At 51.0% G+C, this 14,551-nt stretch overlaps 2 protein-coding genes across 3 annotated transcripts; both read right to left on the bottom strand.

Moving 5' to 3' along the window:
• Positions 1–240: 240 nt before the first annotated feature.
• On the bottom strand, positions 241–2,681 carry ENDOG (endonuclease G). The gene is made up of 3 exons (XM_027687538.1): positions 2,157–2,681; positions 1,607–1,716; positions 241–976 (listed from the first exon to the last, which is right to left on the bottom strand). Exons 1-3 carry the CDS (start codon positions 2,664–2,666, stop codon positions 691–693), a joined length of 906 nt encoding a protein of 301 aa, XP_027543339.1. The 5' UTR covers positions 2,667–2,681; the 3' UTR covers positions 241–690.
• A 1,145-nt stretch (positions 2,682–3,826) lies between these two features.
• Positions 3,827–14,160, bottom strand: TBC1D13 (TBC1 domain family member 13). Of its 2 annotated transcripts, XM_027687535.1 has the most exons (12): positions 14,076–14,160; positions 13,815–13,888; positions 13,595–13,635; positions 13,135–13,196; positions 12,769–12,868; positions 11,465–11,547; positions 11,158–11,317; positions 10,117–10,324; positions 9,349–9,512; positions 7,721–7,881; positions 7,438–7,495; positions 3,827–6,722 (listed from the first exon to the last, which is right to left on the bottom strand). In XM_027687535.1, the coding sequence occupies exons 1-12, from the start codon at positions 14,096–14,098 to the stop codon at positions 6,657–6,659; spliced, it is 1,200 nt and encodes a 399-aa protein (XP_027543336.1). In that variant the 5' UTR covers positions 14,099–14,160; the 3' UTR covers positions 3,827–6,656. The 2 variants fall into 2 exon arrangements, with proteins under 2 accessions (XP_027543336.1, XP_027543337.1); XM_027687536.1 differs by lacking the exons at positions 3,827–6,722; positions 7,438–7,495; positions 7,721–7,881 and adding an exon at positions 7,934–8,078.
• Between the last annotated feature and the right edge of the window lie 391 nt (positions 14,161–14,551).

The raw sequence follows: 14,551 nt of genomic DNA, 5'->3' as shown, positions 1-14,551 counted from the left end.
CCCCAGCCCCCCTTTCAACTCCAAGGCTTCATCCTTCCCAACACCAGGAAGAGCTGGAGTTTCAGTTTGGCCACAGCACTAAAACACATCAGCTCATTACAGTTTGGCTCCATCTGTGATGCCTTAAGCTCTGCCTACAGTGAGCTCAGACAGGAAAGCAGCTGGAAAAGTTGGCTGTGTCCTCCCCTCCTCCTCCTGAGATATTCAGAGCTTTGGTGAGAGCAGATAAGAAACAACCAATACCATGGGTGGTCAAAGCTTTACTGCTAAAACCATCTTCTGAAAGAAAACAATCACACAATCCTTTGGCCACAGGAAGGCAGGAACTTCTCCTCTCCTCCCACTGTACCCATCTTGCTTCCCATCCTTCCCTGATAAACAGCAAAAATTAGTAACTTCCCTATGTGCTCTAAGGAGCTTCACATAACTCCAGGGGAGCAGTGGATTAGGGACAAATTCTAGTCTAGAGAGCTGCTACAGTGTCAAGTGCCCAGGAGTCTTTGGAGGACCTCCCTGGAGATCTGCTGTGCGTTGTGTTTGTGTTTCACTGTCACACAAAAGAGGGGAAGGGGTAGAAAGAAGCATTGGTTTGATTCTTCCCACATTTAAAATTGCACAAGGAACTATGATTCTGTGGGTCACTGCTCTCAGTCCCTTCCCAGGGGATGCCTGGATTTGCTTAGTCAGGGTTCAACTCTTGCTCCCAGCTGTGATGGCTTTCAAGTTACTTGTTCTCCTCAGGATGTTTGGGACAAAGAGCAGCCCCGAGGCTCTCTCGATGCTCTCGATGGGGACCAGGAACCGTTCCAGGGGGATTTTCTCATCCACGGGGCTGTTGGGCATCACATACGAGCGCAGCTCGATCTCCCCACTCTCCTTTTCCAAGATGAGCACCTTGAAGAAGTGGGTGGGGACAGCCACGTTGTTCTTCCCAATCACCTGGTACTTGACATACATCTTCCCATCAGCCTCTGTCCTGCACCGACAGCAACATCCCAGGTTATCTCCCAGTCTGGTGCCACCTCCACCCCCTCAGCCCTCCAACACCCTCCTAAGTGAGCCCCCACCCCACAGCAGCAGAGGCTACGTGACACAGGGAGGTTGAGCTGTGCATTGGGTCTGCTCCCCCCAAAGCCCCTCCCTGCTGGCTCTCTGTAACAGCCCTTCCAAGCTATTTCCTGCTGCTGAAGAGATCTCAGCATGAGATAGCTGCTCTTTAGCGCTAAGTGAAGATCTTTGCAAATAAAGTCGTGCCCTTAAGTGGAGTGGTAGTCCATGAAATAAAACCTGGAAGCTTTATTCTACAGTGATGGGGTCTGCAGTCAAATCTGTTAATCTAATCATCTAGTAATTACTAAATTGTTAAGGACTGCAAGCGAAAGCAACTTGGTCATACTGTAGCTCAAGAAACCCACCCTTACTCATGAAATAATCAACTGGATGGGAAATGTACAAACTGTATCCTAATCCTAAGAAAGTACCTTTCCACAGAACCTCTGTGCACAGCTGGTCTCACCTACTGAGCGGGCAGGAGCACCTGATCCTGTTTTCCTTCCCAGCACAATGCACCCTTCGGGTGCCATCCCAGCTCAGCCCTCGTGTTTACCTGGGCAGGAAGAGGGGTCCTGTGCAGACATAAACATTCCTGTTGTGCTTTGCCAAGCTCCTGCAGTACTTCTCAAGGTTATTCCAGGCATTCTGGTTTAAGTGAGGATTCTAGAAACACAACCAGCGGTGAGTTTCGTCACTGTTCAGAGTAACACACCTGCCTTTTCTGTTAAGGCATCTCACAGTGCCTCACGCACTTTCCAGAAGAGATCATAAAATCCTAAATCTCCACTACCACTTTTGCTTTGGAAGCTGTGCACGGTGAGGTTCTGGTTTGCACACCCAGGACAGGGCCCATTGCTTAGCTCACAACTTTTGCAAGTGTCTGTCCACGTATTTAACTGCACTGAAAGGGGTCTCTCACGGCTTGAGAGGCACATGCAGGTGCCTTTGCAGTTGTTAAACTCAGCAGGAAACACCTCCGGGTGACTTTGCCCCCTCTCTGCCCGGAGGGTCAAACACAGCGCCTCTACCCCGAGGGACAAACGCAGAGCCCTCTCAGGTGGTTTCTCGCGTCTGCCCTTGGCCGGGGCAGCTCCGGACCGTACCTGCGGGGCGATGTTGCTCAGGTAGAACGTGTCCCGCATGGCCTTCTGGCTCCACTTGTGGTTGGCGGCCGCCGCCAGGTGCCCGCGGTCGAAGCCGCTGCCGCGGTAGTCGGCGTTGGTGGCGCGGTGATACTCGTGCACCGAGTCGTCCTCCTGGAAGTCGCAGGCGGCGCGGTCAGAGGCGCCGCTCAGCGTGTCCCGGTTGAGCTGCTCGATGACCCAGAGCGCGCTGCGGCTCCGCGGGTCGTAGCACAGCACGTAGGACTCGCGGCTCCGCAGCTGCGCCAGCCCGGGCAGCCCGTACTTGCTGAGCTCGGTGCGCCCCGAGCCCGGCGGGGCCGGCAGGCCGGTCGTGGCCGCGGCCACGGCGGGCAGCACGGGCAGCCGGGCCAGCAGCCCTTCGGCCGCCTCGCCCCGCGGATCCGGGGAATCCCGGCGGTGCCGGGGGGCCAGGGCCGCCCCCAGCCCCGCGCCCACCGCGAACGGCAGCGCCCAGCGCGCCCGCAGCATGGCCGTGCCGGTGGGGACCACCCCCCCCGGCGCTTAAAGCGGGCCGCGGCCTCGCCGGGGGCGGCCGCGATGAGGGGGCGGCATCGCCGCTTTAAGGCAGCGCGCGCACGGCGCGGGGACAACGCGGACACTGCGATCCCGGGATGGGAGCGGGAAAGGATTTACCGGGAGTGACCGGACGGGAGAGGGAGCGGGACACAGAACAGAAGCACCCAGCGGTCAGCGAGGCGCAGGACCCACGCTCACACCGCGGCCGAGGGGGAAAGGCACCGCTCCCGCGCTTGGGAAGGGAAAGCAAAACCACCTCGGGAAGGAGGAGATGGCTGGGCCCCAAGACTCGGACGGCCCGGCCCAGCCGCTCACACTATGGACATGGCAGCCCAAACTCCGGTCACAGCACCGGGAGAGGTTTGCACGAAGTCACCCCGTTTAGTTAGGGAAGCGTTATAAAAATAGTGTTTAAAAAGAAGCGTAGAGGAAGGCCTTTTAGAGTGATGAAGTGTTCACTACACACTGTTCTGGCAATTCTTTCCAAGCAAGGTGGAAAAAAAAAAAAAGTGCTATCTGTTCCTTTCTTTGGGGAAAGGGCGTTTTAGAGGAGCGCCCCAAACAGCTAAAACAAAGACTGACATTCCTTAAGGGAAAACAGCCTCTGCTTCCCCAAACACCCCTTAAGCAACTTCTAGCCTTCATTCTACTCACTGCCAAAGTGTGAATAATTCCAGTCTAGGTCACACAAATCAGTCCTTTGAGTGACCACCACGAACAACTTGATCTCTAGTATCCTCTTGCTTCTACCTGATTGATGAAGCCACAGTTTCCTGAATTCCAGAGACGTCCAGGTCGAGCAGACCTGTCCCTCCCAGGGAAGGCTCATCCTACCCCACACCCAGCACAGTGTCCTGTCAACACCTCCCACCCCAAAGAACTGCTCCCTCAGCCAACTCTGCTGCTGCTGCTGCAGGTCAGGATTGAATGAAAGCAGAGGTGGAAACATCTCAAGGCTGGAGTAGTTGTTACTTGGTCACACAAGAAAGGAACCACTATTTAAGTATCATCTCATCTCAACAACAACAAAAATAAATCACCAAAAGCCTTTGAGGAATGAAGCCAAGGGATTCATGAGAAGATTCAAAAGCTGGTAATAAGACTTTTTTTTCTCCCCTCAGTTTTGCTTTTAAAAAAAGGAGAAACTGTTGGAGTAAAGAATTAAGGTCCCTAGTCACTGAAAAGTCAACTCCTTTCAACAGCAGGACAGAAGTCCTACCACAGAAGAGGGAAAAAAGGAGGAATATAAAGCAGCTTAAGTGGGAACCAGCCTGTCTGGGTTTAAAGATGTTCCAAGCTCTCCCCAAAGAACTCAATCAATTTAGCAGCCATAGTCTGGATAAGGCTACAAAATTTATCCCAGAGAACCTTTCCAGCAGCCAAAGCTCTCATCACATCCCTTTAAACCACTGCAGACTCCTTTCTAAGGCAGTTACTGTCACCCCCCAAGGTAAGGTGCCACAACATGAGCCCCTGGACACCAAGGAAGGGAGAAGACAGCAAGACACCCGCACCCAACAGCCACCTGCACGTCCCCTCTGCCTTCCCTGAGTGTGTGCAACGCTCCAGCCCAGCTCCTGCCCAGGCAGGTCAGCCCCAGGGCACAAAGCTACTCTGAAAATGTGCAAAGTTCACCTCCAAGTAATGCTTTCATCCTGATTTGCCTGCTGCTTCCTCAAGGTTACTTTAGGGAGACTTCCAGCTGTTCAGAGCGGGAACCTTCATGGATGGTCCCACTACCAGTGAGAAAATCCAGCATAAGGGAATCCCTGCACTTGCCAGGGGGACTCAAAGTGGACAGCCCAGGCCAGATATTCAGGGAGGTGAGAGCAGAGCTTGTACATGGAATGGGAGAGCTGCAGCAGCATTTAGAGCAGTTCTGAGGCTGAAGTGTTTGGAGAAGGTCCAATTCTGCCACAGAGTGTGACCCCCTCTGGTTCTACATTTGGAGAGAACCTCCCAGGTGGCTGTTTGGCCACACAAGGTCTGGCCAACAGCCTCCCTAGTGCTGGTACCCCAAGAGCTGAGTCCATGGGACCACCTGGAACAGCTCAGAAAGAAGAACATCCACCCAGTGACTAGAGCAGACATTACAGAGCTGTCCTGGTTTACCTGTCCCATTTTCCTCGGAGGAAAACTGTACCCTCTAGAAAAGATTGCAGCAGAGAGGGATAGTGTTGCCACAGGTATTAATTACAGATTGCTTTAAACCTTCAGTTGCTCTTGCAACACAGCAGCAACACCCGGCTGCACCTGTGGTACTCGAGCATCTTCTGAAGAGGCAGAGATTGCTTGGGATTGCCAACAAGAACACAGGAACATGCACCAACCCGTCCTGCAGTCTCCCCACACACCTTTGTGAGATTTACAGCAGCCTGTGAAGAACTGGCCTTCAGTGAAGGGAATGACACCAGTAAGAAAAGCTGAAGGCTGCCCACATCCCTCCTGCTAGGGTGACTCTAGGCCAGCAGTAGCTTAAGTAGGTCTTACAAAGACTGACCTTTAACAAATTAATACCCATAAATACCAAAGACTGCAGTGTGAAAGAGCCACACAGAGGTGAGCCAGCACAGCACAGAAAGAAAGGGAAAAGCACGCTGGATTAGTGTTCAATAAAGAGCTTCTGCACCACCCAAGCACCTGGGTGCTGGCACTGTCTCCCTCTGAGGTTCAGGGTTTCTGCTCAGCTCGACAGTGGGGCAGGTCAGCAGTTCCCTCTGTAGTTTATCTCAGTCCATGTTCACCTGAGCCTGCTTGACTGTATCTGAAGTACAGCAGGTTTCTCTCAAGAGGAACAAGTGTCCAACTCAGGGCTGACTCCAATAGGACCAGCACACAGCAGTGGATCAGCCCCAGCAGTCACTAATAACAGGTTCTTGTGTAGCTGCTGGATTGTGCCAGAAAAGGACCTCTTATTTAGGTCAGAGCTGTACCACATCTCTTCCTGGCAAAAAGTACTTTGAGACAATACCAAGGTTAGTGTGACCAGAGCTCAATGCAGGGTAGTATTATGTGAGCCACTGAGGCAGAAAACCCCAGTGCTGTGCCTGCAATGACACATTCGTCTTTCTGTCTTCATTGCACATGATCAGGTGTCTTTTTCTTGTGTTTCAGGATCCTGATTGTAGCTGGATATGCTCCAGTTCAGAGCCAGGAAAGCAGCCTGAGGCCCCCCTGCAGCAACAATCCTGCTCTAAGGCTGTGCGTGGTAAGGCTTGACTTGGAACTACACTCAGGGATTAAAACCACCAGTCTTGATTTCAGGGAGACCTCGTTGATAAGGCGGTTCTGGATTCAGGCAGTTTGAGTGCACAAAGCCACCAGCTGTCACCGTGTCCTCCCTTCTCACCTTCCCAAGTCCTTTTCCCAGGCAAAGGGGTCCAATCACCAGAAACTGATTCCATCTTCCTCTTCACACACCTCAGGGATGGCCAAGTGCAGACACGAGGGAGGAGAATCCAGAAGTTACTTGAATGGCAGACTGTGTGACTTCATTGGAATACATTCTGTTCACAGGAGGAAGATCCTTCTATGTTCATCCACCAAAATTCACTGGACTCAGTCTGTCCTTTCCCCATCAGAAGTTACTCCGAATGTTACTTCCATGATACAGGAGTCCATCCCTTCAGTTATATGCAGACAGAAGGTTTCTTTCTCTCCAAACTTAAAGTCATTAAAAAAAAAATACAAAGAACTGCTTTTGGCAGCAAGGAGGCATTTGAGACTTGGAAAAATCTGGAGTGCAGGACCCAAGTAATTGGGGAAGTAATCAGTCCGTGACCTAATAAATAGAGTAGAAGGAAGTCTTCAAGGTGGCCAGTAGCCCAAACAAAACCTGAAGTCCTGCAGGGACCACAAAGAGCTAGTGCACCACACTCCATGGAGGCATCTCCTGGGATCCACTGCCACAGCTTCTCTGACACCTTTTGTTAGGCCCATGGACTATTTGGAATCCTGAAGTTCCTTTGCCTTCTTCAAAATCAGATGAACATCGGAGATAGGATAATCCTATGGCAAAGAAACAAAGGGATTTCAGTGACGAGCCAGCACTCCTGGTACAGACTGTTTGACTGAAGCAGAGCAAACCTTGACAACATTCTTGGCCTATAATAACACACTGCCATGTTCTGTTACTCCCTTAACAGCTACAGTTTCCTGTTTTGTAACTGATCAAACCTCAATACCCTTCAAGGAGGTTTGTTGTCGTTTTACTTTGTCCTCCAAGGGCACAGTAACCTGGGCTGCCCCAGGGCTCTCTTTGTGCCAGACAGCCTTATCAAAGCCAGTATCTTGCACAGCCTAAAGCAGGAACTGGCAGAACCTGAGATATCCAACTGTGCAGTGCAGGTGTTTCCAGCCTCAGGCTCTCACAGATCTTAGAACAAAACCCTCTGGCCAAAAAAATTTAAGTGTTACATAGGGTTTCACATCTTTGCTCAAAAATTATTCATTTTTTTTGCAAACCAAACAAACATTAGAAACCTGCAGTCTATTTCAATTTCTCTGTAGGCTAGAATGGGTGCACAAGCAAAAGACTCCCCCTCTCATTACTGAGTGTGCTGCAAGACCCCTGCAGATTTTCCTGCATGCAGACATCAGAAATATGGTACTTCTCTTGAGCCAAGCATACCCTTCTGCCTTCTCACATACCATCCTCCTCTCTCACAGTACTATTTTAAGACTTTTCAAACTGCTCCCTATGTCCACTATATTTAATCCTTACCTGTAGCAGCCTCATGTTCAGAGTGAAGTCTCCTTCCAGCAACTGGTCCCGGATGAGTCTGAAAGATGGAAATTATTCCAGCTACTTTTGACTCTTTACAGAGAAACTTTAAAAGCACAGACTACGCTGTGCCCTTAGAGAGGTTTTGAAAACACTTTCGCTACCCGTGTGAACAGTGACTGTAACCTATTCACCAGATGCTTTAATACACACCTACAGAAGGTTCAGTGGATTTAGGGAAAGGAGGGAAAGAGGAGAACAAGAGGACTCCCTGTGTACTTACGTCAACATGGCACAACAGACGAGCAGGAGGAAGTCGAAGCGCTTGTCGTCGGCAAAGAGGGAGTCCCAGATCCGGATCACGTCTGGCAGCAGGAACTCTTGGGACAAGAGCAGCGTCAGCCAGCGGAAGGCAAAGAACTGGGGTTTGATGTTCTGCTCTTGCTGTCAGACAGGCACCAGGCAAAGAGTGAATACGTGCTCCTGGCCAGCTCCCTACAGGCAAGAGATGCACCCCATGTCTCCATCCCTGTCTCCTCCCTGCTCTAAACTCCCAGCTCCTCCTGCAGCATCAGCAAATCCTCTGCCTCCTCTGGAGACTCTCCAGACTGAGAGATTTTCAGTGCAGTCACACTCCACACCTACAGCAAAGCCAGAAAATCCTCCTCTGTCCATGGAGTAAAGGAAGCTTTTCTCCCTAATGGCACTATTTGTGTGAGTTCCGTTAAACCTGCCAAGGAATTGTAAAGTTCCCATTTGAACAGCATTTTATCTGCAAAGCTGCAGCCCTCCCCCACTAGCAGAGCCACTGTTTGTCAGGATTTCCTCTCCTTCCCAGAAGCCCTGTATTTATCAAAAGGTTTACTATTCAAAAAGAGAAACAAAGATGGAGTGCAGTTCACACTGATGGTGAGTAAAACATGCCGTAAGCACTTCCAGCCTGAAGCTTTCCTGTTTTCTGATGTTAAATCCAAGGTACCATAAGTTTAATCAAGGTCAAACAAGTTCAGGATCCTGCTGACATTCTCAAGAACCAGCTGCTGCATGGCCAAGACCATTTCCTGTCAGCCAAACATTAAGCAGTTTATTTTCTCCCTACTGCATCAGCCACCAGCCAACACTGTGGGTTGTGTCCCTGTCCTGACAACCCATCTTTTGGTCTATAAAAGAAATATATCCTAATTTTTACAGATGGAAAAAGATCTCAATGTGATTTGGTGAAGGTTGAAGCAACAAGATCAGCTTTCCCTTCCAAATTCCCCTTGGACTTTCACACCAAGTGGACTGTAAGACAGAAGATGTTTGTAACAAAAGCTGCCTTCTACATGTTCTACGAAACTCCTGCAAACCCAAGGCACTCAGAGACCTTTGAATGAAGGAGAACAGTAGAACTGGCTGGGTGGGATTGTCCAGCTCACTGGATTTCACTTTTCCTTTGGAATGATCTCCATGCAGTTTAAGTCAGTGCTGTCAGGGCAGCCAGTGGCAACAGAAACGTGTGCATGGAGAGGAGGAATGTTTTTGTTCTGCAGCCTCAAATTCGGAACAACTCTACAGCAAACCCATGTTTTGCCTGATAACCACAAGAGAGTAAAGGTTCCAGCTCAGCACAGGTGACCAAGGATCATGGCCAAGTCCCCTGCGATTCCCAGCTGGAAGCTGTGCAACAACAATTGTTTGCTTCCAGAGCCAGGCAGGGGAGGAAGCTTTGCTGTGTCAGCTCACCCTGGGCTCACTCCAAGGAGAGGCTGTTTCAGTTCATAGATAAGAGTCTCTATGACCCACAGGCAAAGCCTTCATACCCCCCCTCTGTTCTCTTCAAGCACAGTTTAACAAAACTGGCTGACATTCACTGTTAAGCTCCACTCCTCCCATCCCACCCCAGACCCAGAGAAACACCTGGCTCCTCACCAGTTTCAGATATAGCTCCACATCTTTCTCCTTTAGGGTGGAGTACACCTTCTCCATCTTGTAGGTGATACCACACTGAGAATCATCCAGGCTCTTGATGAAGTTGTCCCGAATTTCAGCCATTAGATTGGTAAAGCAAAAAAAGGTGTCTGCTTCAGCATGTTCTGGGGAAAGAAAGTAAAGTCATGGGGGAAGAGAGGAAGCACCACTGACAGAGGAACACAGCTTTAGAACTGTTCCTGCTCTATAATCTCATTGCTGTACTGGATTCAAGGAGTGGATCCCACCAGATCTTGGCTTACTTGGTCTGTCTCAAGGCTCAACAATCATTTTTTGCTTCTTTCTTTTCTAACTAGAAATGTCTACAGAGCCACTGCAGATACAGACCCTGCAACACAAGGTCTCCGTGACACAAGGTCACAAACCAGTTATCTGTGCCCAAGAACATCATCTGCTCTCCCTGCCACCAGCACACACCCTCAGAGCTTCCACAAAGTAGAAGCAACTGGCAAAGTCCTCCCATTCCACTCTTTTCTTACCATGTATATATAAGTATGAGCAAACAAGAGCTTCTAAAGGGATTTAGTGCAACTTAGATCCAAGGACAACAAACAAACCCCCACCATCGAAAATCCTCACCTCCCATGTCCTCACCACTCCCAGCCCCTTCAGCTCCTACCAATTTGCTTTGATCCCCAAAACTCCTCGTGCCACGCAGAGAACTCCCAGTACAACAGCTGTTACTGGGAGTTCAGAAGGGTCCCTCACCTTTCCACTCGCTGTTCGGGTCTGTAGCAAAGGTGTAGTAAAGAGGCCCCACGATCTCATTCATGCCCTGAACATAGGCTATCCCGGGATTTAGCTTGGCATAGATGAACAGGATCCTCTCCACCACCTCCCAGTGAGCTTCACAGCCGTTGGGCAGCACTTCGTACTCGCTCAGAGAACTGGGGGTGGTTTTAAGAGGGGAGCTCACCTGGAAAAGAAGGCAAAAACCACAGCTGGATCAGGATAACCAACTGGCACAGATCATTTAGTACACGTGCCAAGCTTGGCATTAAACACACACAGGCCCCAAAAGAATTTGGGCAGTTTGTACCAAAAGAAAGGGGAAGCACACAGGCAGTGGAATCCTAGTGCTGCTGTCCCTGAGGAATGAATCAGCCTGTGCAGCAACACACAGTTTCCCTGAATCATTGCACCACGTGATCCCACACAGCAAGGAACCACTGTAGTTCTACTTTGTCAGTAGTATGAGGGGAGGTATTGATAGAAACCACCTTCCCCAACAGCACATGTGCTGTGACACTCAGGAAAGAGGAAAGGGACAACACATATTTCAGCAGATACCCAGCTCTTCTCCTAATTGCAGGTTTGTGAGCTCCAGTGTTTGATGACTATGTAAACTCATAATAAATTCATGGTAAATTAACTCTTCAGTGGTTTTTTTTGGTTTTTTATTCACTTGTAACAAATGTGGATAGAGCCTTCCTAAAGCTTTGTTCGCAAAGCCTAGCCATGATGGATCATGATGGTTTTTTTCTATATAGGAGGGCACATGTCAACTTGTGACTTCAACTTCTGGCAGAAGTCATGAAAAAAAACAATCCTTAAAATTAAACACAGCTCTAATTCCCTGCTGTCTGTCACGCACATCGACTGGTTCTACAATGTGTTCAGTATCTGCTGGGGTATTTCCTTAATTTCACTGCACAAGCAGAAAGAGAAAATAGCAGAAGGAACACCCTTCCCCTTCCCAGTTCCGAGGCCTTGCCCCGTGCCCCAGCACAGCCCCAGCCCCGGGCTCACGTTGGTGACCCCGCTGCGGTTCCGCGCCACCGTCTGCGACTTGAGCGTGGTCTGTTCCACCCGCCGGCGCAGCGTCTCAAACTCATTCTGGGGGTCCAGGATCAGGAGGCAGGGATAGTCCGTGGGACGCTGGAAAAACGCCATGTCAGGGTACAGCCTCCTGGGATGGACACAGAAGGAAATCAGGCACGAGGAGGAAGGACGTGCCCCACATCGAATGGGAGGCCTGGTTTAATATTAAACTCGGTTTTCAAAGTACGGTGTGTTACCGGAACCTCTCGGGTTCAGAAACTTGTGCCTCACACACCTGACATCTTTGTCTATCTGCAGGAGCACCTCGTTATCCTTGAAGTAAGTGTTCCATCGACTGTCTGGATTGGGATTGAGGGGCTAAAGGGAGAAACAACAGAAACAGAACAAGCGTGTTTCACATGTATCAAAATCCTTTCTTGCTGCCCCTCTGCCACAAAGCACCAGCCCAGTCCTAGTGCATCAGGGTCATGTTTTTTCTCATATTTTCAACCCTTTTTCACTTGTCTCAATGATTTTATTCCCAGGTATCCTGTCTCATGTCAATGAGATTCCTGATTGTAGCTCCAATTCTGTACAATGGAGATGGTTTTTGGACTTGGGGTAAGAATTACCCACCCACCCAGTACTTTGGTGTTCTGGTTATGAGCTACAAGTATCCCCTTCTATCTCAGCTCTGAGAATGCTGATTAAGCACCACCCCTGTGCCCAGGAAAAAGGAAATACATATTCCATGAACAACCTGTCCCTGTATCTGACCAGTTTCCTAATATGATAAACTTAACTCCCTCCTCCACACCTCCCCACCTCCACACCAAGATCCACACAAAGTTAACACCTAACCAAGAAAACAAAAAGCAACATTCCAAGGGATTCAAAGATCACTCTGACCTGTCTGTGTGGTTTTACAGACACACCAGTTTTACACCACCAAGGCTCCAGGGATCAGAAGGGCAGATCACTGAGAGGACTGAACGTTCAGGGTGGTCATGGAGGCAGCTGTATCATTTTACATTCTCTTCTGATCAGTTACTCCATTCCCTCCTCCCACACAAACACTCTTAACAGCACTTTCAGAGAAGCAAAAAGCCAAGGGATGCAGGAAATAGTCCATTAAAAAAAAAAGCCAGCAACATTACTAGAAGTTAAGTGTGTCTCCTGCCTTTCAGGACACAGTCCAGCTTGACTTTCCTGCCTCTTTTCAGTCCTCTGCTCAGATTAACCTGTTCTGAGTCCACTCAAGGACCTGACTTCCCAGGAGAGCCTCTCTTTGCTATAGGTGCCTCTCAGGAGCCTCTCCCTTTCCCTGAGAGACCCACAGCCTGGGCAGGGAGCCTGAAATTGGGGGAGCAGGGACATGCACAGCTGGAAACAGCCCTTTTCAGAACTATTGGTGCTTTGCCAATAATTCACTCTGAAGGCTCCCAAGATACAAGTGCTGGCACCTGGGAACTTTCAATTCTGCTGGCAAGGGCACAACAGTGGGAACAGAGCCAAGAGCAGCCCAGGGGTCCAGACTCCAGAAAAACAGTTTAGAGCTATGAGGAATTTTCTGCAGCATAAAGGCTTAACAACACTCACATGATCTTCTAAGGTCACATCTTCCCTTGAAACACCCAGGTTGGCTTTGGCAATCCCAGGCTGGATAATCATTTCCTTCAGGAACTGGGAATAGAGATCCCTTAAGGAAGAGAAGAGGAATTTGTAATGAGGTAGATAAGGTGAAGGTGAGCTCACAGACAGAGTTTGAACAGATCTCTCTGTCCCATCCTGCTCCTTCTCCTCAGCTGAGTTCAGCTGAAAGGGTCAATCCACCAGGCAGCTGAGAGAACAGCACATTCCACACAGGAACAATTCGTTTTATGAAGGTACTTAATTATTTAAGGACTATTCTTCTTCTCTGCAGACATCATTAGGAATAAAGGGACAAAGTACCAATGTCCTCACCTCTGTTTCTTCAGCAAAGCGCTCCATAAGGCTTTCTCTAAAGGGAGGTAGTTCAGGAGTATCTGCACATGGGACAGATGCACATGAATCAGTGTTAAATGAGCTGTTACACCTGTAGGATGAGCCAACCAAACATGGGGTGAGAACTGGCTCTCTGAAAATACTGGGAGCTTTCTCCAGAAAGCCAAGCACTTTACCAGAAGTATTTCAGGGACTGGTTTCCAACACAGACCTATTTGCAGGACTGATCAATAGCCAACCCAACCAAAATGCTCTCCCAGCTTAAAAATGAGGCTCTGCTCACATGCAAAGTGCTGATCTCCCCGAATTCTTGCTGACTTCGAGTGGCTTTTAAAGCTCTGAATTGACTGATTGTTTGTTTACGATTTTAAGCACCCAAAAACCCACTACGTGCGCTTCACCAACCCCAAGAAACAAAAGCACCCGGGGCAAAACCCACCTTCCAGCAGAGGCAGCGCAGCCCACCATCGAAGGGGATTCCTGCGGAACACCAGGCAGAGAAACAGCTACGTTAGCCCGTCCCGGCAGCGCTTTTGCCCCCGAGGCTTCCCCAGGGACGCTGCCGGGGTTGTTCAGATGGGTCCCACGGGGACACTGCACCACCTCAGGGCCGCCGCCGAGCCCGAGCCCCCTGCCCAGCCCTCCCTGGGGGCACTCACCGCTGAAGCAGAGCTCGCGGAGCTTGGCCAGGGCCACTGTGGGTTCGCCGAGCACCTCCTGGAAGTCCGCGATCCTGAGGGGAGCGGAGCCACGCGGGTCACTAAGGGTTGGGATGGGCACAGCCAGAGCCCCCAGAGACCCCGACCCCCCAGAGCCGCGACTCCCCAGAGCCCCCCCGGCAGGGAGAGGAGGGGAGGGAGCCCAGCCCCGGCATGGACACGGGCACGGGCACATGCATGGGCACGGGCACGGATACCGACCTGCTCTGGTGCAGCCGCGACATGGCGGCCCCGGCGCCCCCTCCCCGCGCGCCGTGAAAAGGCTCCGGCTGGAAACGGGGCCCGGGGGTGTAACGGGACCGGCCCCACCCGTGACCCCGCCCTCCATCTCTCGCACCAGTGGCTGACAGAGAGCGAAACCCCGCCCACAACGCGCTAAGCTCCGCCCCCGCCCGCCTCAGGGCGCCTTTCCTACGTGACGACCCCGCCCCTCAGTGTGGGCGTGGTTCTAAGCCCCACCCCTGCCCGCCCTCCCCGAGTGCTCATCCACGCTCCACCCCCTCAGCACCAAGCCACGCCCCTCTTCGCCTTTGGGCCCCTCCCCGCGCGCTAAACCCCGCCCCCCTCCTTTAAGTCCCGCCCACGAGCCGGCACCTCATGGCTAGCTAAGTCCCGCCCCTCCCCGTGGGTGTGCCTCTAAGCCCCGTCCCCTCCCCTCAGGGCGCTGCCGGGGACCT

Source organism: Neopelma chrysocephalum, unplaced genomic scaffold (genome assembly GCF_003984885.1).
Source record: "Neopelma chrysocephalum unplaced genomic scaffold, ASM398488v2 Primary Assembly neopelma1_74, whole genome shotgun sequence".
Classification (NCBI taxonomy): Eukaryota; Metazoa; Chordata; class Aves; order Passeriformes; family Pipridae; genus Neopelma; species Neopelma chrysocephalum.
Note: the sequence above shows the minus strand (reverse complement) of the source record. Positions and strands in the feature narration are given on the sequence as shown.

Excerpts from the sequence above, each read along its gene's own strand:
- ENDOG (XM_027687538.1), bottom strand. The coding sequence starts at position 2,666 with ATGCTGCGGGCGCGCTGGGCGCTGCCGTTCGCGGTGGGCGCGGGGCTG. Across the intron at positions 1,717-2,156 it reads TGAGCAACATCGCCCCGCAG|AATCCTCACTTAAACCAGAA; the intron begins GTACGGTCCGGA and ends TTGTGTTTCTAG. Across the intron at positions 977-1,606 it reads GGACCCCTCTTCCTGCCCAG|GACAGAGGCTGATGGGAAGA; the intron begins GTAAACACGAGG and ends CTGTCGGTGCAG.
- TBC1D13 (XM_027687535.1), bottom strand. The coding sequence starts at position 14,098 with ATGTCGCGGCTGCACCAGAGCAG. Across the intron at positions 13,636-13,814 it reads CCGCGAGCTCTGCTTCAGCG|GAATCCCCTTCGATGGTGGG; the intron begins GTGAGTGCCCCC and ends GGTGTTCCGCAG. Across the intron at positions 7,496-7,720 it reads GTCTGTTGTGCCATGTTGAC|ACTCATCCGGGACCAGTTGC; the intron begins GTAAGTACACAG and ends TCCATCTTTCAG.